Here is a 25,298-nt window from a genome sequence, read left to right as displayed (position 1 = left end):
ATATTCAATATTCTCATTTCATTTAGTTTATGCTTTCCAATTTTTCCGTCTCTTTTTTCTGATGTTCTCTCTCAAGTTATCAAGTGTAGTAGAAAGCTTTTGTATACATATATATATATATATATATTTTAGAAAACTTATAAATTTTTGCCTAGCTAAAAATTTTATGACATTTTGATTCCACTTGTTTGACAACATGAATAGAATGCATTTCATATTCACTCAAAACTTCAATGTAGTTCCATGTATTTTGTTATCTAGTATTATTGCTGAAACATTAGACAATTTGTTATCTTAGTGATTTTTTTAAAATATTTGAATGAGGTTTGAAACTTCTAATCCAATTCTGACAATATAAAGAAGCACTATGTTGTCCAAAAAAAAAAAAAAACTCATAGGAAATTAACATGTGATACAATCTTATTAACTAAAGTCCAGATGTTGTTGAAATTACAAAAAAAGACAAGCTTGAGTACAAAATGTGCCATGATTAATATGATACTAATCAAACAAAACTTTGTCTTGATGTTTAATATATATGTGTGCATGTGTGCTAAAAATCGCCTCAGTGGTGTCCAGCTCTTTGTGACCCTATGGACTATAGCTTACCAGGCTTCTCTGTCACAGGATTCTCCAGGCAAAAATACTAGAGTGTGTTGCTATGTCCTCCTCCAGGGAATCTTCCTGACCCATGGATCAAACCTGTGTCTCCTGGCACTCCAGCATTGCAGGCAGAGTTTTTACTGCTGAGGCACCAGGAAAGCCCCCTAAATATATACACAATTCTAAATATAACTGAATAAGGAAGATGCATGAAAATATATCTCAAGATTAGACAAATTCAGATATAATTGGAAAGTATTTTCCATTTGCATTCATATATTTTTGGAACAGCGAATGAGATCTTACAGGACTCATTTTTGATGAGGGAAATAACAAAAGGAAGGGAGAATAAATAGGACTGACAATGCCAGAAACAACTTCATCTCAGGAGACAGGGAGGTGTTGGGGACTTTGCACATTGCTAGTTATTTCCAGTCAGTCTCCCCTGCTCAGTATGATAGGGATGGAAACCAAGTAATTAAAAAATACTCTGATTTATTAATCGTTATTCTGAAAGTTCCTTTCTATCATAGTACCTAGAATCTTTGTCTTTGATTTAGTCAGACTTGATAACAGCCACCAGACGGCAGCAACTGCAGCTGCATCAAGTGTTTTGCTTTTTGAGCCAGGACCCTCTAGGAATCCTAAGCAGTTCTGTACATCCTTGCCTGAGTCATATCATTGACTTCACAATAATTAGACATTTACTTTTAGAGAAAAAATATTTTGGAATTATTTCTTTCATGTTAAAGTAGAATCTTAAACCATTAGAAAAGTGATTCTGCAGTATAAAACAAGCATAAAATATTATAACAAAGTTGATTATATCCCAGGAATACAGAGTTGGTTTCATATTAGAAAATCAACTAATGTAGCTCACACTCATAGAAAACATGGAGGAAATCATTATCTCAATAGAGTTATAAGAAACATTTGATAATGTCATGTTGGGTATTAGTTGCTCAGTCATGTCTGACTTTTTGCGACCCCATGGGTTGTAGCCTGCCAGGCTCCTCTGTCCATGGGGGATTCTCCAGGCAGGAATACTGGAGTGGGTTGCCATGTCCTCCTCCAGGGGTTCTTCCTGACCCAGGAATCAAACCAGGATCTCCTGCATTGCAGGCGGATTCTTTACCAGATGAGCTACGAGGGAAGTTCTGATAATGCAGAAGAGGCAAAATTTTACTCTGTCCTCTAGGGTCTTGGCTGAGCCCGATAAGAGGCAAAATTTTACTTCTATCCTCTAGGGTCTTGGCTGGGCCTGGTAAGTATATTTACATGAGACAGAAAAATAGGAGAAAAGCATACAAATTTACTTAGTATATTTAACATGACACAGGAGCATTTATAAAAGCATGAAGACCCAAAGTGACAAAACCTAAATGCTTTATACTAAGCTGAGCAAAAAAGAGTCAATTGTGGAGAACTAGTAAATTGTGTGGGGAGGATAAAGGAAGTTAAAAATTATTGTAACAAAGTCTGTGTTGTACAGAATTCTCTCAGTCTCAATTCTCCATCCTTGATCATAAGAATGTCATGAGGGTTTATCTCCTGCTTCCAGGAAGAAAAAGAGGAGTCTCAGAGGCCTTCTTGCACCTTCTCATTTTGTTAAAATACCTTTTGGTTGAGAATGAGATGTGAAAGGATGAGGATCAATGTGGCATTTCATATGCAGATGTGGGAAAATAAATTGGCTAAACCTATTTGGATATGATTTGTTGTTATCTTCTGAAGTTGAGAAATATCCTATGATTGAGTATATTCAATTATAACAAGTAGTTTCATCAAACACTCTCTATATTTTTAACAAAATATTTCATTTTGCATTCATATTTTAATGTATGGTAATTATCCTTCCTGATTTGCATATTTTTGAATCTCCATTCATGAGTTTTAAAAAGTTACAGCTGTAAAAAGCTTTATAAAAATTTTTAAATTAACATTTTAATAATACATACCAGATTTTGTTGTTGTTCAGTTGCCCAGTCATGTCTGGCTCTTTGCAACCCCATGGACTGCAGCACACCAGGTCACCTTGTCCCTCACCATATACCAAACCTTGCCTAAGTTCTATATTGCATCAGTGATGCCATTCAGCCATCTCATCCTGACACCCTCTTCTCCTTCTGCCCTCAATCTTTCCCAGCCTCAGGCACTTTTCCAGTGACTCAGCTGTTTGCATCAGATAACCAAAATACTGGAGTTTCGGCTTCAGCATCAGTCCTTCCAATGAGTTTTCAGAGTTTATTTCCCTTTAGATTAACTGATTTGATCTCCTTGCTGTCCAAGGGACTCTCAGGAGTCTTCTCCAGCACCATAGTTCAAAGGCATCAATTCTTCAGTACTCTGCCTTCTTTATGGTCCCACTCTTACAACCATATGTGACCACTGGGAAGAACATAGCTTTGACTATATGGACCTTTGTCCACAGAATAATGTCTGTGCTTTTCAACACACTGTCTAGGTTTGTCATAGCTTTCCTGCCAAGAAGCAAACATCTTCTGATTTAATGGCTGCAGTCACCATCCACTATGATTTTAGAGCCCAAGAAGAGGAAATCTGTCACTACTTCCACCTTTTCTCCCTCTATTTGTCATGAGATAATGGGGCCAGATGCCATGATCTTAGTTTTTTAATATTTAGTTTTAAGTCAGCTCTTTGACTCTCCTCCTTCACCCTCATCAAGAGGCTCTTTAGTTCTTCCCATACCAGATAAAACTTCTTAAATAAATCAAGTGCCATATCAGTATTAAATAAAGTAGATTTGAGTCTAATAAGATTATAAATATGCATCTATATATGCAAGAAATGCATCTATATTAATAAAATATGTAACTAAATGGCATATATAATACAATAAAGCAAAAATTATTGCAATGGATAAAATAACCAAAGAAAAGCTCATGCAATATTTTAAAACAGTTTATGATATATCAAGAAAGCAAGTGTTAATGACATATGAATAAAATTAATATATTTTAGTTAACAAATATCTTCACAACGTGAAAACTTATAGAGGACAAAACTTTCTCTGAGGCACTGCCACATAATATTTATCTCTATGGGCTGTAGGATCAGAAAGTTCAGTGTCCAGCCCTGGCCTTGGTTGTTTCCGACTCTGCGATGCTATGGACTGTAGTCTACCAGACTCCTCCATCCATGGGATTTTCCAGGCAAGAGTACTGGAGTGGGTTGCCATTTCCTTCTCCATTGTTACTGGCAATGTGAAATTAAACACGTTACATAACTCTTCTAAGATACAATCTCTATACTCATATTAATTTATATTAATAAATTATATATATATATGTTACCTTCACCATAAATCTGACTGGGTAGTGAAGAAAGTATATGTGTACTTTATATAGTAACTGCAATACATAGAAAGTATTTTTCATTAATATCAACTCTGAGAGAATGCTCATGGAAGCTTTCTAAAACTTGACTCTTTTCCAGGCAGGCCTCAAATCTAATACATAATTTTAAAAATCTAAGTATTGAGTGAAAGTTTAGCAAGATAATAATTTTAAAGTGAAAGTTGCTCAGTCGTGTCTGACTCTTTGCAACCCCATTGACTATACAGTCCATGGAATTCTCCAAGCCAGAATACTGGAGTGGGTAGCCTTTCCCTTCTCCAAGGGATCTTCCCAACCCGAGGATTGAACCCAGGTCTCCTGCACTGTGGGCAGATTCTGTACCAGCTAAACCACAAGGGAAGCCCAAGAACATTGGAGTGGATAGCCTATCCCTTCTCCAGTGGATCTTCCCAACCCAGGAATCAAACTGGGTTCTGCTGCACTGCAGGTAGATTCTTTACCATCTGAGCTATCAGGGAAGTTAATAATTTTAAAAGTTCTTTGAATCCTTGAATTATCCATTAGGCACACAAGGTGATGAAGATTCTTGCCATAATAGCAACTAATGTATGAAATATATAGTAATATGCTTACTGAAAAACCTGTGGCTCTCAAATATAGAAATTTCACACTACTAAAACTTATAGAAAAGATGATGCCACAAATCAACAAAGCAAGCATATAGATACAGAGAACTGATTAGTAGTTATCTGAGGGGAACAGGTCAACAGAGAAGATGAAATGAGTAAAGTGGGTCAACTGTAAGGTTATGGATGGAAACTAAATTTTTGGTGTGAGCATGCTGTAGTATGGCTTCCCAGGTGGTGCAGTGGTAAAGAATCCGCCTGCCAGTGCAGGAGACATAGGAGATGGGGGTTGGATCCCTTAGTCGGGAAGATCCCCTGGAAGAGGAAATGACAACTCACTCCAGTATTCTTGCCTGAAACATTCCATGGACGGAGAACCTTGGCAGGCTACAATCCAAAGGGTCACAAATAGCTGGACACGACTGAGCACACATGCACATGCATGTGCATACACACACACACACACACACATGCTGTAGTATATAGAAGTGGAAATGTAATGCTGTATTTATGAAACCTATATAATAATATGTTACAAACCAATGTTGCCACAATTAAAAGCAAATTTAAAATAGATGATGATGATAATGGTAATAATAATAATTAAAGCTACTATTAGTTGAAAACTTTCTTATGCCAAAAGCTTGATTATAGTGTATTATGAGCTTCCCTGGTGGTTCAAATGATAAAGAATCTGCCTGCAAGGCAGGAGACCTAAGAGACATGGGTTTGATCCCTAAGTTGGAAAATCTCCTAGAGAAGGGAATGGCTACCTACTCCAGTATTCTTGCCTGGAAAATTCATTGGCCAGAGGAGCCTGGCTGGCTACAGTTCATGGGGTGGCATAGAGTCAGATAGGACTGAGTGACTAACTCTTTCACTTTGCTTATATTATTCAACCTTAAAACCATTCAAGAACCTCTCAAAATCTATGCTTAGAAGTAGTGCAGGACCTCAAAGCTAGGTTGTCTGATATCAAAGCAGTACTCTTACCGTGTTCTTACAAATGAGGATTGTAAACAAATCAGTGATTTCCTAAATGCAACTCTGCTGCTAAGTTGCTTCAGCCGTGTCCAACTGTGTGTGACCCCATAGACGGCAGCCCACTAGGCTCCTCTGTCCCTGGGATTCTCCAGGCAAGGATACTGGAGTGGGTTGCCATTTCCTTCTCCAATGCATGAAAGCGAAAAGTGAAAGTGAAGTCATTCAGTCTTGCCTGACTCTTAGCGACCCCATGGACTGCAGCCTACCAGGCTCCTCTGTCCATGGGATTTTCCAGGCAAGAGTACTGGAGTGGGGTGCCACTGCCTTCTCCAAAATGCAACTCTGCTAAAGTGCAAATAAGAATTATTTTTAATGCAAAACAATTCTGAAGTTCACTAAAATAGTAATATTAGCTGAAAATTTTTTGGAAAAGATGTAGCTGTTTTAGGCATTAAATCTTATTTTTCAATAAGCATGTGAAACCAGCAGAAAGAGACAGCAAATCAATGAAAGAAACAAAAAGCTTGAAATATATCTAGTATGTATAAAATGTACTATTAATACATGGTCATACAATAAGTTCCATAAACTAAAAGAAATTAGAATTTATTAGGAATTTTATATATATTTTGGGCCCTATTGGCTAATATTTTACCAGAATACCAGTAATTTCTTGATCCTGCTTGGCTATGCACCCTATCATGATTTATCTGTAAAGTTTATTTGCTGGAAGTACGGTAGTAAGTTAGAAGCAAATTATTTAATTGGTGGGAACTGATTATCAGGTTGAACCTAAAGTATTTGGGGAAACCGTGGGATCTTGGAAGACATTCCCTTTCTGCCTACGTTCCATTATTGTACTAGGTAAGGGGGAAAAAACAACCTTGCCACTATGAAATTGAATATAACTCATGTGTGAGAAGAAGAGAAATTAAAGAACTTCTGGTCTGACCCAATGTGGGTAAGTATCAGAACAGTGACAAACCACACATATACAGTTTTAAAACAAGTGATTCACACCCATTAATACTTTCCTAAAAAAATATTTAGGAATCTAAATTTAGAATTTAGATTCCTAAATTCTAATTTAGTATTCACATATCTTTAAAGAAAAGAAATAAAACAAGAAAAAGTAGGGCAAAAACTTTCCTTTCCTCTCTATATTTTTTAAGTGTTAGAAAAAAAAATGGTTAGTTGATAGAAAAATTTTGAGTAAAAACCTCAGTTTACATCATATAGAAAAAGTATTTTATATTAACCAATATTTTAAAATAATATATAAGAGACTTCCCTGGAAGTCACAGCTAAGATTCTATGCTTCAAATGCAGGGGGTGTGGGTTCGATCACGGATTGGGAATGATGATCCTACAAGCCTCGCACCATGGCCAAAATTAAAATAAAATATTGATAATAAATTTAAAAACTGACATTAGAAAATATCTTATTTTCAGTGTATAAATATATATAATTTAAAAGAGAAAAGACTAATAAAAAGAATTGTACTGCTCTACACCAAAATGTTGATTAAAATGTTGAAATAGAAAAAAATGTTAAAAGAAACCCAGAATATTATTTACACACATAATAAAAGGAGAACCATCAAATTTATTCTAGTTCCCAGACTGGCTCCATATCAATACCTCCATTCAGAAATGGTTGTTTTTAGGTTGCAAGATTACATTTAAAAAAAAAAAAAAACATGCTTTGAAAGATATATTTGCATAATTAAAATTTTGGACCTATATTAGTATAGAGTTTTAGGTACACCAAGTTGCTTAATAACAATTTTCTCATTTGAAAATAGTGATTAAAAATGATTATGGCATATAGTACCTGTTCTTTATGTATCAGCTTTTATTATTATAAGATATATCATTTTATATTAAGAATAAAATGGGGCAAAAAATTAGTAGAATATTGACATATTTCCATCTGAAGAATTGTCCTCAAATATTATATTATGGGCCTCTGTTTTATAAGAATAGTAACTCTTTGGAAAACTCTTTGGGAATAGTAACTCTTTGGGAAATAGATGGGGAAGTAATGTCAGACTTTATTTTTGGAGGCTCCAAAATCACTGCAGATATATCATTCTATTTTTTTTCTTTTCTTTTTTTTGTTTTTTTTTTATATAAATTTATTTATTTTAATTGGAGGTTAATTACTTTACAATATTGTCTTGGTTTTGCCATGCATCAACATGAATCTGCCACAGGTATGCATGTGTTCCCCATCCTGAATCACCCCCCCCTCCTCTCTCCCTGTACCATCCCTCTGGGTCTTCCCAGTGCACAGCCCCAAGCATCCAGTATCATGCATCGAACCTGGACTGGCTATTTGTTTCATATATGATATTATACATATATTAAGAAGAAAATGGGGCAAAAAAATTAGTAGAATGTTGACATATTTCCATCTGAAGAATTTTCCTCAAATATTATATTATGGGCCTCTGTTTTATAGGAATAGTAACTCTTTGGAAAACTCTTTGGGAGTAGTAACTCTTTGGGAAATAGATGGGGAAACAGTGGAAATAGTGTCAGACTTTATTTTGGGGGGCTCCAAAAGCACTGCAGATGGTGACTGCAGCCATGAAATGAAAAGACGCTTACTCCTTGGAAGGAAAGTTATGACCAACCTAGATAGCATATTCAAAAGCAGAGACATTACTTTGCCAACTAAGGTCCGTCTAGTCAAGGCTATGGTTTTTCCAGTGGTCATGTATGGATGTGAGAGTTGGACTGTGAAGAGGGCTGAGCTCCGAAGAATTAATGCTTTTGAACTGTGGTGTTGGAGAAGACTCTTGAGAGTCCCTTGGACTGCAAGGAGATCCAACCAGTCCATTCTGAAGGAGATGAGCCCTGGGATTTCTTTGAAGGAATGATGCTAAAGCTGAAACTCCAGTACTTTGGCCACCTCCTGCGAAGAGTTGACTCATTGGAAAAGACTCTGATGCTGGGAGGGATTGGGGGCAGAAGGAGAAGGGGACGACAGAGGACGAGATGGCTGGATGGCATCACTGACTCGATGGACGTGAGTCTGAGTGAACTCCAGGATTTGGTGATGGACAGGGAGGCCTGGCGTGCTGCGATTCATGGGATCGCAAAGAGTCTGACACGACTGAGCGACTGAACTGAACTGAACTGAACTCTTTGGATGATACTCCTCAGAATACAAATCTGGAAATTTGGAGAAGGATATACCTCATATCAAAAGTATTCTATGTAACTAACCATTACTATTCTGTTACTAATACACAGTGGGGCTGTTATCTTGTCCAAAGAAATATCAGTTCACTTGCTTTGAATTAAAGAATAATTATTTTATCTACAGAAACTATGATATAATATTATTCACACTGATATAATATTATTTTAATGAGTAAGAGCTCTTAATATTGAATTCCTAATCAAAGTAACATTGAAATAAAAATATTGTCACAAGTTGAGAACATACAATGTTTTCATACATTTTAAGGAAATAAAATAATGATCTATATATCTGTATCTGTTAGACATATTATATTATAAAACTTAGAAAAATATTTGTTGTCATATATATAACTATCTTTGGTATAGTAATTTTATAAAAACAAGAATAACTAAGACAATTAGAAAACACAGTTTGTCCATTATATATTATAAAGGCATTACAAATATCAGTGAGAGAATCATTTACTGTGTAATATTCTTTTCACAGCATCTTTCACATCTCTATTTCTCAGACTGTATATTAGAGGATTTAACATTGGTATTATAAGGGTGTAGAGCACAGCTACAACCTTGTTCTTCTCTGGTGAGGAGATGGCTCCAGGTTGAGCATACATGAAGAACAGAGTCCCATAGAATAAGCTAACCACTGCTATATGGGAGCCACAGGTGGAGAAAGTCCTACTCCTGCCATGAGTTGAAGGCATCTTTAGGACAGTAGAGAGGATATATGCATAGGAAACCAGAATGACAGTTGTGGTGGTGATGATGATGAGAGCAGAAAGAATAAACAGTACAACAATGTTCACAAAGGTGTCCACACAGGAGATCTTGATCAGGGCTGGGACATCACAGAAAAAGTGGTCCAATCTGTTTTCTCCACAGAAACGCAAACTAAAGGTGAAACTTGTTTGGACTGCAGCATTAATGCAGCCACAGACATAGGATCCAGTTACCAATTGAACACACAGTTTTGGGGACATTTGCACAGGATACAGGAGCGGGGAGCAAATGGCTGAGAATCTATCAAATGCCATTACAGCCAGAAGAAAGCTCTCAGTGGTGACAAACAGAGCAAAGAAGAAAAATTGGATGGCACAGCCTTTGTAAGAAATTTTCTTTTCATTAGACAAGAAGTTAGCTAAAGTTTTGGGAGCAATGACTGTGGAGTAGCAGAGATCTAAATAGGACAAGTTTCTAAGGAAGAAATACATAGGCATTTGAAGTCTGGAGTTCATCTTAATGACAACTATCATGCTGATATTTCCCACCAGAGTGACCACATAGACCAGCAGGCATGCTAGAAACAGGAGGATCTGTAGCTTTGGAGAGGTTCTAAATCCCAGCAAAATAAACTCAGTCACCTCTGAGAAGTTCCTATTAAACTTACTCTTCATAGCTGAGATAAAGGTAGGGCTGGAGAGATAGTAACATGAAAGAAATGAACAATCAGAATACATGTTGTAGTAAAAATAAGAAGGAAACAGCATGGGATAAAATCATTTCATACTATATTGTTTCTAATATTTAACAAATCATCAATGAAAAAAAAAGATAACTATTTTTTAAAAAGTCTTCCTAGTGAAGAGTTAAATCTGACTGGTTATCCTTTTTCAGATATGCTTATTTACAAATATTATGGATTCGCTCTCCAAATGTGCTTTGGCAAAGTGGAGATTCTAAGAAAATGTTTGGAAATAGCCCTTTCCCCCTGGGTTTACTATCAGTTTGCTGGTGTTGAAAGCTGCCTCCTTTAATGAATGGTGTTTCCCACTTAAGATTTTACCTGGAGTAAAATCTGTTTAATTTATAATCTCATTTTATTGTTAATGATTAGTTTATCTACTTTAGAAAAATAATATGTAAATATTGTACCTGTCTTTCTATCTTTAGAAGAAACACTTCAGATCCTGACAAAAGCATGATCCTTTTTTTAAATTTTTTAAACTAATTCATTTATTATAATTGGAGACTAATTACTTTACAATGTTGAGGTGGTTTTTGCCACACATTGACATGAATCAGCCATCAGCGTACATGTGTTCCTCTGTCCCAAACTCCACTCCCACCTCCCTCCCCATTCCTTCCTTCTGGGTTGTCCCAGTGCACCGGTTTTGAGTGCCCTGTTTCACACATCGAACTTGGACTGGTCATCTATTTCATATATAGTAATATACGTTTTTCAATGCCATTCTCTCAAATAATCCCACCCTTGCCTTCTCCCACAGAGTCCAAAAGTCTGTTCTCTATATCTGTGCCTCTTTTGCTGTCTCACATATAGGGTCATCATTACCGTCTTTATAAAGTCCATATATATGTGTTAACATACTGTACTGGTTTTTTTCTTTCTGACTTACTTCACACTGTATAATAGGCTCCAGTTTCATCCACCTCATTAGAACTGATTCAAATGCATTTTTACACATTTACATCATATCCTTGTTTCTCCATTATTTTTGTGCCTATGGTGACATACACTCTTAATGGCACAGTTTGCTGAAAACAGAATGATTCTTGCTTATATTTCCTGAAGACAATGAAATCAGACTTTATTGTTTTCCTTCCACCCTTCTTTCCTTCCTAATTTTCTTCCTTTGTTTCTTCTCTCTTTTGCTTATTTTGAATTTTTCAGATTAGAATGCAAGTGAAGAATTCTAAAGATCTTTGACATATTTTTCTGTCTTTTCAGAAGCAGAAAAAATTTAATTACAAATACAAAGATCTGTTTATATGCAGCATGGAAGGCACATAGAACAATTTAGAGATAGCCACAAAAGAAAAACTATGTATTTAAACAAGCTTGTACTGTATTTATTTAAATGTATGCTATTTTGACTATAAAATGTCCTCAGGTAAAATACACTGAGAGGTAAAGAAAGAAAGTAGCTTTTCTTCTAATTTTATGAATGGGGATATTGAATATGTTATTGAACAAATAACATATTCAAGAGATTTATTTAGAGTCATGAGGTTGAGCAGCATAGTGACTTGTTATTCAATAACCATAAAATACTAAAGAAAACTGACAATAAATTTAAAACCTCACATACTATAAAAATGATACATAAAAAAACTCATGTACCATAGAAATATCTTTTATAATAAAAATTTATAACTTTATATACATAAAATAATTACAGTAAATAAATAAAATCACATATGATCTAAATTAGGAAATGTCTCCTAAAATTTTTTATATTTTTTGTTGCCAGAACTATGATTTTATTCCTGTGACATTATTCTCAGACTAGTTAGAATTGTGAAAGTATATTAAAATCAATTCGGCACAGTTAGAGTATCTACTTTTTTGAAAATTTTAAAGGTTATTAAAAGTGTTGACTGATAGATTTTAGAAGGCAGAGGAATGGTTAAAAAAAAGAGAGAGAGAGAGAAAGAAAACCTCTGTCAAGACTGTCAACTACAAAATGCTTACTTTCCTTAAAATTCATATATAAAGTTTCTTATTTCAACAGAAAAAAAGTTATCCAAATGGGAAAAGTGTTGAGAACAACTTACGTATAAAATAGATTCACAAGAATGGATACTACTTCTCATCTTAGTATATCCTCTATGATAAGTACTGTATTGTACATTTATGAAGAAACAAAAGTATGAAAAGAAACAAATCTTTGTTTAACAGGAAGTTTTTCTGCAAAGTAGGTTTCATTTCATCACTGTTAAGATCATGTCTCAAATTGCTAAGGTGAACAGGTGCTAACACAAATTGTGGTTTATCTCTCTCTCTCATTTACTATACTTTTCATTGATTAAATCAAAAAATATACTAGAAATGGGTCCTGAGAGAAATTCTTTCATGGGAAGGGAAATCTTGATGGTGAGCATTCCCTCTGCAAGATATTCTTTGGGGATTAAGACCTTTCTCACCTATGATGTATTTTCTATTGATATAATGAAAAAAGAAAAATGAGAGAAAAAATATTAATTAGTAAGTTCACAAGACCATTAGAGCGTTAGATACTCTCTCTAGAGGACATAAGGACTAGAGTTATACTTACAAAACAATAATTTTAAAAAACACATTTGGATGATAAATATTTGATTCTTCTTTTATTTCATGATTTACACAGAAGGGTATTCATAACTTTTTATTTGAATGGGTTACAACCATTTAGAAAATAATTCCTTATCTCTACTGTAAATACATCATGTTTTTATTAATACACAGAATAATCTAAACAGTCCATGGAAGAGCTGAAGGGAAAGGTGGGGCTGATTTTGAAGTAACATAGGTATTAGCAAGATCAGGAGATTATAGATCCACCTATGATTTCAAGGCAGTAAAAGAGGAGGTGTTAAAGGATCTCAGAAGCCTGGAAATCTCTTCAAGACTGAGAACCATGGTGGGGTTTGAACGCTAGGTGATAGAACAGGAAAAGAGAAACAATCCAATTGAAAGAGAAACATATGTCTTGTATTCCTGTATCCTCAGTTCTGCCTTTATAGTGTGAAACCAGCCATAGACAATAGGTAAATGAACAAATGCAAACATTTGGCCTAGAGGCTATAGTTGGATGACTCTAGAATATATAAAGATTCCTCAATGAATATGTTGGAAAAGAAGAAATCTTACATAAAATATTTTTAAGACTTCACAGTTATGTTCTGTACATTTCAAAATGTTCCTCGAGATTCTTGTTTCTTCTAATAATATTTCCCTTTAGCTAGAAAAGATACTTATGCATCCTTTATTGTGCTCATGTTGCATGAAATGTTCCTTTGATATCTCCAATTTTCTGAGATCTCTATTCTTTCCCATTCTGTTGTTTTCCTCTATTTCTATACATGCATAAAGTGTATATATGGAATATATATATATATATATATATATATACATACACACACACATCCCCAAACAGCAGAACACATTTTTTCAAGTGTACACAGAACATTCTTCAAGAGAGATCACATGCTAGGCTACAAAGTAAGTCTCAGTAAATTTTAGAAGGTTGAAATCATATCAAGCTTTTTTACTGACTACAATAGTATATGACTAGAAATCAATTATAAGAAAAAGCTACAAAAACATAAGGATGTGAAGATGAAACAGTACAATATTAAATAACCAATAGGTCAGTGCAGAAATCAACAAGGAAGTCATAATTAAATGGAGACTAATGAAAATGAAAAGCAATGATCCAAATTATGGGAAGCAACAAAAGAGATCTCAAGAAGGAAGTTATACTGGTACAATCTCAAATAAACACTCTAATCTTATTCCTAAAGGAAGTTAGGGGTAATAAAGATTAAATGAAAAGAAAAACCAACTACTACATGTGAGTAGGAGGAAATAAATAATAAAGATCAGAGCAGAAACAAGTAAAATAGCAATTAACAAACAATAGAACAGACCAATGAAACAAAGTTCTGTTTCTTTGAGAAGATAAAGAAAATTGATCAACATTTAACCAAAATTGTCAGAAAAAAAGAGAGAGAACCCAAGTATGTATAATCAGAAATAAAAGAGAAGTCACAAACAACACCACCAAAATACAAATATCATAAAATATTACTAAGAAAAAGTAAAGGCTAATAAAATGCAAAAAGTAAAAGAAAAGGAGAAATTACTAAAAATGTATAACTTCCCAAGACTGAATCAAGAAGAAATAGAAAATATGAACATATTGATTACCAGTCGTGATTATCTGGGTCGTGAAGATCTTTTTTGTATAGTTCTTCTGTGTATTCTTGCCACCTCTTCTTAATATCTTCTGTTAATATCTTAACAGAACCTTAAGACATAAGGTTCTGTTAGGTCCCTAACATTTCTGTCCTTTATTGAGCCCATCTTTGCATGAAATTTTTCCTTGGTATCTCTAATTTTCTTGAAGAGATCTCTGGTCTTCCCCATTCTATTGTTTTCCTCTCTTTGCATTGATTGCTGAGGAAGGCCATCTTATCTCTCCTTGCTATTCTTTGGAACTCTGCATTCAAATCGGTATATCTTTCCTTTTCTCCTTTGCTTTTCACTTCCCTTCTTTTCACAGCTTTTTGTAAGGCCTCCTCAGACAGCCATTTGGCTTTTTTGCATTTCTTTTTCTTGCAAATGGTCTTGATTCTTGTCTCTTGTACAATGTTACATACCTCCATCCATAGCTCATCAGGTAATCTGTCTATCAGATCTAGACCCTTAAATCTATTTCTCAGCTCCACTGTATAGTCATAAGGGATTTGATTTAGGTTATACCTGAATGGTCTAGTGGTTTTCTCCACTTTCTTCCATTTTAGTCTGAATTTGGCAATAAGGGGTTCATGATCCAAGCCATAGTCAGCTCCTGGTCTTGTTTTTGCTGACTGTATAGAGCTTCTCCATCTTTGGCTGCAAAGAATATAATCAATCTGATTTTGGTGTTGACCATCTGGTGACGTCCATGTGTACAGTCTCCTCTTGTGTTGTTGGAAGAGGGTGTTTGCTATGACCAGTGTGTTCTCTTGGCAGAACTCTATTAGCCTTTGCTCTGCTTCATTCTGTACGCCAAGGCCAAATTTGCCTGTTACTCCAGGTGTTTCTTGACTTCCTACTTTTGCATTCCAGTCCCCTATAATGAAAAGGACATCTTTTGGGGGTGTTAGTTCTAGAAGGTCTTGAAGGTCTTCATAGAACTGTTCAACATCAGCTTCTTTAGCATTACTGGTCGGGGCATAGACTTGGATTACCGTGATATTGAATGGTTTGCCTTGGAAACAAACAGAGATCATTCTGTCATTTTAGAGATTGCATCCAAGTACTGCATTTAGGACTCTTTTGTTGACTATAATGGCTACTCAATTTCTTCTAAGGGATTCCTGCCCCAAGTAGTAGATATCATGGTCATCTGGGTTAAATTCACCCATTCCAGTCCATCTTAGTTCACTGATTCCTAGAATGTCGATGTTCACTCTTGTCATCTCCTGTTTGACCACTTCCAATTTGCCTTGATTCATGAACCTAACAGACTGGTTCCAAATAGGAAAAAGAGTATGTCAAGGTTATATATTGTCAACCTGCTTATTTAACATATATGCAGAGTACATCATGAGAAATGCTGGGCTGGAGGAAGCACAAGCTGGAAACAAGAGTGACAGGAGAAATATCAATAACCTCAGATATGCAGATGACACCACCCTTATGGCAGAAAGTGAAGAACTAAAGAGCCTCTTGACGAAAGTGAAAGAAGAGAGTGAAAAAGTTGGCTTAAAGCTCAACATTCAGAAAACTAAGATCATGGCATCTGGTCCCATCACTTCATGGGAAATAGATGGGGAAACAGTGGAAACAGTGTCAAACTTTATTTTTCTGGGCTCCAAAATCACTGCAGATGGTGATTGCAGCCATGAAATTAAAAGACACTTACTCCTTGGAAGGAAAATTATGACCAAACTAGACAGCATCTTAAAAAGCAGAGACATTACTTTGCCAACAAAGGTCCATCTAGTCAAGGCTATGGTTTTTCCAGTGGTCATGTATGGATGTGGGAGTTGGACTATAAAGAAAGCTGAGCGCTGAAGAATTGATGCTTTTGCACTGTGGTGTTGGAGAAGATTCTTGTGAGTCCTTTGGACTGCAAGGAGTTCCAACCAGTCCACCCTAAAAGAGATCAGTCCTGGGTGTTCATTGGAAGGACTGATGTTGAAGCTGAAACTCCAATACTTTGGCCACCTCATACGAAAAGCTGAGTCATTTGAAAAGGCATTGATGCTGGGAAAGACTGAGGGCAGGAGGAGAAGATGATGACAGAGGATGATATGGTTTGATGGCATCACCGACCCAATGGACATGGGTTTGGGTGGACTCTGGGAGTTGGTGATGGACAGGGAGGCCTGGTGTGCTGCTGCTAATGGGTTTGCAAAGAGTCGGACAGGACTGAGCAACTGAACTGAACTGAACTGAATAAAATTGAATCAGTAATAGCAACTACCCTACAAACAGCCAGACCAGACAGCTTCCCAAGAATACTGCCAAACATTTAAGAAGACTTAACACCTATCCTTCTCAAACTATTACAAAAAGTTGAAGAGGAAGGAACAACTTCCAAAGTCATTCTATGAGGCCAACACCCTGATGAAAAAAAAACAGACATAACACAAATAAAACAAAAGTACAAGCCAACATCACTGTTAAATACAGATGAAAAATTTTCAACAGCTTATTAGCAAAAAAAAAAAAAAATTCAACAATACATGAATAGGATCATATACCATCTTCAAGTGAGTTTTATCCCTGGGATGAAGGGATGGGTCAAAATCAACAATTCAGTCCATGTGTTCACCTCATTAACTAATTGAAAATAAAAGGTATATGATCATCTCAGTAGATCCATGAGAAGCTTTGAATAGGATTCAACATCTATTTAGATTTGAGTGATCAACATGAGTGAAAAGCTGAAAACATTTCCTCTAAATTAGGAATAAAATAAAGATGATCAGACAAGAAAAAGAATTCAAATTGGAAAGAATAAAATAAAACTATCAGTATTTTTAAATGTTATGATACTATGTGTAGAAAATCCTAGAAGATGCCACCAAAAATACTATTCGAACTAATAAGTGAATTCATCAAAGTTACAGAATAAAAATTAACATACATAAATATATAGTGCTTTTGTACACTAAGAACAAACTATCAGGAAGAGAAACTAAGAAAAATGCAATTTATATTTGGGTCAAAAAGAACTAAGTACCTAAGTTTTAATCTAACTAATGAGATAAAAAGGATGAAGGCAATGGCACCCCACTCCAGTACTCTTGCCTGGAAAATCCCATGGACGAAGGAGCCTGGAAGGCTGCAGTCCATGGGGTCGCTGAGGGTCGGACACGACTGAGTGACTTCACTTCCACTTTTCACTTTAATGCATTGGAGAAGGAAATGGCAACCCACTCCAGTACTCTTGCCTGGAGAATCCCAGGGACGGGGGAGCCTGGTGGGCTGCCGTCTATGGGGTCGCACAGAGTTGGACACGACTGAAGTGACTTAGCAGCAATGAGATAAAAGATCTGGACTTGGAAACCTGTAAGATACTGATGAAAGAAATTGAAGACAACAAAACAAACAAATATCCATCATGCTCCTGAATTGTAAGAATTAATATTGTAGAAATAGCCATACTACCCAAAGCAATCTACAGATTTAGTGTGATCCCTATCAAATTACCAATGACATATTTAAACAAAATGGCAGCAAGTAATTCTAAAATTTGTATGGGAACAAAAGCTCCCAGATAGCTGAACCAATCTTGAGAAAGAAGGACAAAACTGGAAATATCATGATCCTTTATTTCATACTATATTACAAAGCAAAGTAACCAAAATAGTATGGTACAGGCACAAAAACAAACATATAGATCAATGGAACAGAATAAGAAGCCCAGAAGTAAATCCAGGTTTATGCATCAATAAATAACAATAACAGAGAAAAAAGTACACAATAGAGAGAAGACAGACTCTTTAATAAATGGTGTTGATAAATCTGGATAGCCATATGCAAAAGAATCATACAAAAGAGTTTACTTTCTCATACCATATACAAAAATAAACTCAAGATGGATTCAGAACTCAAATGTAAGATCTGAAATCATAAAACTCTTAGAAGAAAGCATACACAATACACTCTTGATATCACTCTTAGCAGTATTTTTTTGGATCAATCTCCTCTAACAAGGGTAACAAAAGTAAAAATAAATCAATTTTTTTGTTAATTCATCTGTTGTGTTAATCAGCTCTTGAATTTTTCCAACATCCATATCTTGAAACACCTTACTCACTTCACCAGCTTTTTTGCCCTGTCTTCAATGCCTTTCATGATTTTCTTGATTGGCTCTATTGTAAGTCATGTGAAGTCATACAACATTTGGATACAGTCTCTCCAGCAGGAATTTACTGTTTCAGACTTGACGGCTTTCACAGCTTTTTCTATAACAATGATGGCATCTTCAATGGTATAATCCTTTCAGACTTTCATGATGTTCTCTCTCTATCACAGTTCTCTTCCATATCATTGACAATATTTTCCAGAGTATCATGTGTAATGAGCCTTAAAGATCCATATGCCCCCTGATGTAGAGGCTGAAATAGAGATGCTGTGTTCAGGGGGAAAGTAGACACCTTTGGTTTTTAACTTATGGGGATCCAGGTGGCCAGGGACACTATTAAATATCAAAAATAAATAAATAAATTTAAGACATACCCCTCCAGCAAGGTGCTTCCTAATTTAGGGATAAAGCCTTAGTGGAACCAATTCAGAAAAGAAAAGAGTACTTGTCTAGTCCTTCTTGCTGTACAACCAAAATTTGGCAGCTGCTGTTTATTGTTTCCTTTTAAATCTTGGAGGTTAGTAGTTTTATAGGTAAGGACAGTTTTGAAGATAAACCTGAACACATTTGCACAAAACAATAAGGTGAGCCTATCCATTCCTGGCTTAAATCCTGGTGCTTATTTTCCTTCCTCACTAATAAATATCCTTTGTGATAGTTTTTTCCCAGAAAATAGCACTTTCATCTGCATTAAAACCTGGTTCAGACAAATATCCTCTCTCCTCAAGGATTTTCTAAATGGCATTTGGGAACTTATCTGCCACCTCTTGATCAGCAGAACATGCTTCCTGTGTTATCTTGACACTTTTTAAGCCAAAACTCTTTCTAAAATTATGAAACCATCCTTTTCTGACATCAGATTTTCCAGTTTTAGATCCTTCACCTTCCTTTTGCTTTACATTGCCATGTAATTACTTTCTCTCAAATTATATTAGAATCTATAGATATGTCTTTCTTATAGCAATCCTGCACACAATAAAAGCTGCATTTTTAATACAAGATAAAAGTTTCACAAAAGTTCAAAGGTTTCATGCCTACTGGAATAGCTACAGCAAGCTACATCTCCTCAAATTTCTTTGTTTTTTTAATTAATAGTCCTTACACAGGATTCATACATCTTAAAATGACGGGCAACCATAGCTACAGACCTCAATCAGTTGAATGTACCAAGAAGTTCAACTTTTTCTTCCAAGGTCATGACTATTCTCTGCTTCTTAGGAGAAATTCCAGCATCACTAGTGGCATTTTGTAGGAGTCCTATAGTGTTTCTATTTAAGGAATTGCACTAACCAGGATGAAAAATATATAAGAAGTGGGAGAGATCACTTTTTATTGTGGTATCCAGTTTATTGGCGAGACTAGAAGCTCACATGGAGTGTCAGGTGGAGCCTTATGTGCATACTCACAGGACCTGAGCTCACTGCAACAGCAACAGGGAGGTAGCTACAAAATTGACAGTAGCACAGTATGTAGTACAATCAATTTCCTTTAATTATGATTTAATATTGCATTCTTATGTTTTTACATTTCTCTCAGTTGGAAATGGTTTCAGGTATGGTCTGTAAGTATTTGTGTGCATTTGTTTTGATAAATTTTAACTTTTTATAATAAATGTGTGTATATTTTATGACAATAAATGACAGAATAGAGTAGTACTTACATACAGTTTATGCATTCATGACACATCTAGCTTTTATTAATTTTTTAAAATATTTCTAGGCTATATGGTTCATCTGCAAGTTTTTTCAAATATTCAAAAACTTCTAATACATTTATTGAAAACAATTTGTGTATAAGACAACCTGTATATTTCAAACCAGTGTGTTCAAAGGTCCAGTCTATAGTCATACACTATAATAATGGGGTTAGGAATTGAACATATGAGTTTTGAAAAACATAATTCAGTCCATACCACTTTTCTTTCTGTTTCTCGTCTGTTGCATTAGCTAAGACTTACAGTTGGATGTTGAAAGGTTTTTGTAATGGGGACTTCCTAGCCTTGTTCCTAATTTTATCAAGAAAGCTTTGGCTCGCTCATCATAAATATGATCTTAGCTTTAGACTTTTGGTAGATGTTACTTTTCAAGGAAATTCTCCTCCATTCCTAACCTGGTAAGAGCTTTATTTTTATGTTTGTACCATCACCACACATATCATTCAGGTTCAAAATGATGAGACACACCTTCTTTGCTGCATTCCTCTCATACTAATCAGCTTCTATGTTCTGTGTATTTTACTTATAATTTTTAAATAAGCCTTTTAAAAATTACATTGTCATGCTTAAAGCCCCATCAATAACATAAACTGATAAAGCAGTTTTGCTAACCCCAATCTTACGTCCTTCAAATATATTTTCCATGCAACCATAGGAAGACTTTCCTTGATGACCATAGCTCACTCTCAGGCATCCCACTTTACAATCTTCATGCTTACGGTTTACATACATTAAACAATAAAATAAAATCTCTAGATTTTAATTACCTGTCCAGTGATCTGATTCCAACATTAAACTGTTAATTCCCTAAAGTTTATTCATACCTAAGCCTGCTACAAGATCAAACATGTTAGACAGAGATTGAATAAAATTAATGGAATAAATGAAGATACAGAGCCATAGTAAGTAAATTTTGGATCATACTTTATTTTGACAACCACCTGACTTCTATTCTTTTAATAAATATTCCTTAAATAATTAATACAGGAAAAATTATGAAGATTCATTTAAGGAAATGATTGCTCAAAAATATTTGTATATCTCTATCTCCCACTTTGTTTTTTATATTAGGATCCATGAGCAAGAAGGTCCTCAGAGCACTCCCCTATGCCTGACACACTCAATATACAATTTCTCAAGTTCATGCATATGATGAAAATTACTTATTGTTGGTTTCTTCTTGTTATTACTTCCTCTTGATAGAACAGGTACAAAATAATTGATTCAAGTGAAAATTCAACAATGATTGTAAAAAAAAATTAGTAAACAGAAACCTGAATTAAATAGAGTTGAAAGCCAAAGTGGGGGGCTTTCACACCTACAACAGAACAGAGCCTTATGAGAAGGACAAACAGTCCTCTTCTTTCCTGTCAAGGACTCAGCCAATGAAGAGCCAAGGACTCTTTTCACTACAGCACCTATCAAAACTTAAAAAAATACACAACATGAGGCTCATTAGTCAAATATTATTTGGAATAAAATGAAGATTATAGTCTGGGAGACAGCACCTCAAGTAGCTCTGAGTAACTGCTCCAAAGATGGTCAGTATATGTATGTGATTTTGTTGAAGGGGGAGTACATGCAATCAAGCACAAATTTTTTGCAGAAGTTTTCTGCTAGTCACAAGGAACATTCGTCATCATGAAGGATTTTAGTGCTTTTCTAGATATTAGGAGATACAAGAATTGGGCTTATCAAATTGACTCCTAAAAATATCTATCTGAAGACCTGTCCTGCCAGTTTATCCAAGAGCACAGAATGCCTCATTTCTGCACTTTACCCTAACTCCTTTCAGAGGTTGTTGAAAATCAGCAGCTATACCAGCATATGATTTAATCCTTATAGAGGTAGATGGCAACTGGTAGTTGACATAGTCAGTCTTTCTTTCCTCATCTTTAAGAGTTTTCCTTCCCATGTCATTCAGGAACTTACATGTATCTGGCCTTGGCTGCAGACCTTGAACTGCAACTCTGTGCTTCTCATCCATGTTTGCTGGAGAAATATCTGGAAGTCTACTTGTCTCAGGTCATTTCAGTGGTTCCCTCAGGGACCAGAGAAGACTCCCAACAGCTCTAGAGCAGGTGAACAAACAAGTGTGATAGCCTCATTTGAGCCCATTGTTGCATAGTGTTTTTCTCACCAACCCTGGATATTGCAGATGTTTTTCTCCTGGAACTGAGCTTGCACCTTCTTTGCCTTTGAAGCCCTCCTGGCTTTATTTGAGGTCTATTTAAAGTTTCTGACATTCTGGTTAAGGTGTTGTTCTTTAGGCTAGTACTTATTTGACACTTTGGTGTGATTTGAGATCAGACTGTTCAATGGAAACTGACTAGCCTTCAGCCTGTTCCCTGCAGAACTGAGGCAGCTTCTCCTAAGGTGGCTAGCCTTCAACCTGTTCATTCAGGAACAGGGCTTTTTTTCTGAGATGATGCTGGGATTTTCAGGCTTCAATCTATTCCTTTGGAAGGGCTACAAGAAGATTACTCTTCTTACCTGGAAAAGACTGAGCCATTAAAAAGCCATAGACAGTTCACTAGAACGTTCCCAAATTCCTCTTCCTTCTATAAAACTGTTCTCCTTCCCTTGGCATGCAAAGAGTTGCACGTGGCTCGCCATGATTACATACCACAAATTGCAATTATCTGCTGATCCCAAATAAACCCATCTTTGCTGGAGAAATTACTGGCAGTCTACTTGTTTCAACACCATTTAACGTACCAGAGAAACTAGTGATTAAATTGAGAAATAATTTACTTTAAAAGTAAGATGGACATTCTTGTCAATGTCCAATGATTAATTGTGTGTAAAATCTGTTGGTTGCTTAGTTGTCTCTGACTCTTTGTAACACCATAGACTATAGCCTGCCAGGTTCCTCTGTCCATGGAATTCTCCAGGCAAAAATACTAGAGTGGGTAGCCACTCATTCTCTTGAGATCTTCGCAACCCAGAGATCAAACCTGGATCTCTTGCAATGCAGGCAGATTCTTTATGGTCTGAGTCACCAGGGGCTGTGTGTAAGGGAAGGACCAATTCTAAACACTAACATCATTCAAAATAATTCCTTAACCACTGTAATAATATATTAAAATAGTGTCCAACAGTTTGCCATAAAAATAGAAATAAATTTTGTGAAATAAAATTTTATTTGAAATTAGTCTGAAGATTCACCATGAAAAATGCTTCTACAGTATCCAGATAATCTCCAATATCTAGGACATTTAGGTTTGACAATGCTCACATAAAAAAAAAGTAATATATGGAAAGGATACATTACCTTTAAAAAGCTTTTAATAATATTTTTATGACACTCAAGAGAATAATATCTTTGATGACCAGAAGAGCACAAAATAAACAGACGCCAGTCATTAGTGGAAGAGAAATAATAATCACAGAATACTACTTTTCTTCTCCACAAGTTTGTATAGCGCTTCTTTGACATCTTTGTTTCTCAGAGAGTAAATCAGAGGATTCAACATGGGAGTGAGTAGGGTGTAACACAAGGAGGCCACTTTACTGAGCTCAGGAAATGTGTCAGGAGTGAGATACATAAAAGAGACAGCACCATACAGTACACTCACGACTCCCAGGTGGGAGGTGCAAGTGGAGAAGGCTTTCTTACGCCCTTCGGTGGAGGGTATCTTTAGAACTGTGGACACAATGTACAAATAAGAAACAATAATAACTATGATGGTAGGGAAGACAATGAGGCCAGAGAAGGTGAAAGAAACCATTTTAAGGGTGAAGAGATCAGAACAAGATAGTCTCTGAAGGGGGCGAATATCACAGTAAAAATGGTCAATGGTCCGAGAAGCACAAAAGGATAAAGCAAATGTCATGCTGGTATGAAGAACTGAGGTGATGCAGCCACAAAAATAGGAACCAGCCACCAACTGAACACAGAGACGTGTTGACATCTGGACAATGTAGAGGAGAGGATTGCAGATGGCAATGAAGCGGTCATAAGCCATGGCTGCCAGGAGAAACCCCTCAGTCACAATGAAGAGGCCAAAGAGAAAGAACTGAGTCACACAGCCTGCATAGGAGATGGACTTGCTCTCAGACCAGAAGTTGATCATAGCCTTGGGTGCAATAACAGATGAATAGACGAGATCGATGAAGGAGAGGTTGCCTAGGAAGAAATACATTGGTGTGTTCAGCCGGGGATCAAACATGATAATGACCATCATGCCTATGTTCCCGAGAAGGATCATGGCATAGACAAGCAGAAATAGAAGAAAAAGGAGAATGTGCAGCTCTGGGCGGACCCTGAAGCCTACAAGAATGAAGTCAGTCACTTCTGAGTGGTTGCATGTTTCCCTGTCACCCATGGAAGAAACCTGCTGAGAGGTACAAGGCAAAATAAACAAATGAACTCTCGGCTGTCATCCTAGCTACAAATAATCTCTTTCAGTATAGGAGTCACAAAGCTATTCTATGATCATTATTTATTTTAACCTTAAAAATTACTAATTCATACAAGTGCTGGAATTAGATCTTTTCCTCATGAAACTTATACAGTGCCTTCAAACACAAATGACTTTCATGTTTGCAAGTATCACTTCTGTATATATTTCCTATTCATGATTTATGGAATAAATGCAGTGTCATAAGACTGATTGTGAGAGCACAAATATTTCAATAAATGACATTTTGGAAGCAATTTTGGTATCTTGGTTTGGTGATATTAAGGGCTTCAGTAGTCTCGTTTAGTAAAACTTAGCTTGGCAAACTTAGATTACCAGCACATACAAAGAAAATGACTGAATTTTAAGACTACTTAAAGGTTGCGATTACTTTTTGTGGGTAATGGAAACTTTGGATTTTGATGTAAGTTATACACTCACAAAGAATAAGTTGTGAACAACCAAACACAAAAATTATTATCACTTGCATGCTAGAATTTCATGCATGAGTCTCAAATTCTTCAAATTTCAGATAAGCCTCAAATTCTTTCTCATAAATGCAATTTTCTCACATTTCCTCAGCTAACAGCTCATAGTGTTAAAGAAAGAGATTTACACTGTCTACATAGAATTAC

The 25,298-nt window shown here is 35.8% G+C and overlaps 2 protein-coding genes across 2 annotated transcripts; both read right to left on the bottom strand.

The window, feature by feature from the left end:
• Positions 1 to 677: 677 nt before the first annotated feature.
• Positions 678 to 10,137, bottom strand: LOC129641508 (olfactory receptor 12-like; the record flags this gene model as incomplete). The annotated part of the gene is made up of 2 exons (XM_055566213.1): positions 9,213 to 10,137; positions 678 to 688 (listed from the first exon to the last, which is right to left on the bottom strand). Coding segments are annotated over exons 1-2 (936 nt in total), but the record flags the coding sequence as incomplete, so codon positions are not given.
• A 13,509-nt stretch (positions 10,138 to 23,646) lies between these two features.
• On the bottom strand, positions 23,647 to 24,645 carry LOC129641507 (olfactory receptor 9K2-like). The gene has a single exon (XM_055566212.1). It carries the CDS (start codon positions 24,586 to 24,588, stop codon positions 23,647 to 23,649), a length of 942 nt encoding a protein of 313 aa, XP_055422187.1. The 5' UTR covers positions 24,589 to 24,645.
• Between the last annotated feature and the right edge of the window lie 653 nt (positions 24,646 to 25,298).

Source organism: Bubalus kerabau, chromosome 1 (assembly GCF_029407905.1).
Source record: "Bubalus kerabau isolate K-KA32 ecotype Philippines breed swamp buffalo chromosome 1, PCC_UOA_SB_1v2, whole genome shotgun sequence".
Lineage (NCBI taxonomy): Eukaryota > Metazoa > Chordata > Mammalia > Artiodactyla > Bovidae > Bubalus > Bubalus kerabau.
Note: the sequence above shows the minus strand (reverse complement) of the source record. Positions and strands in the feature narration are given on the sequence as shown.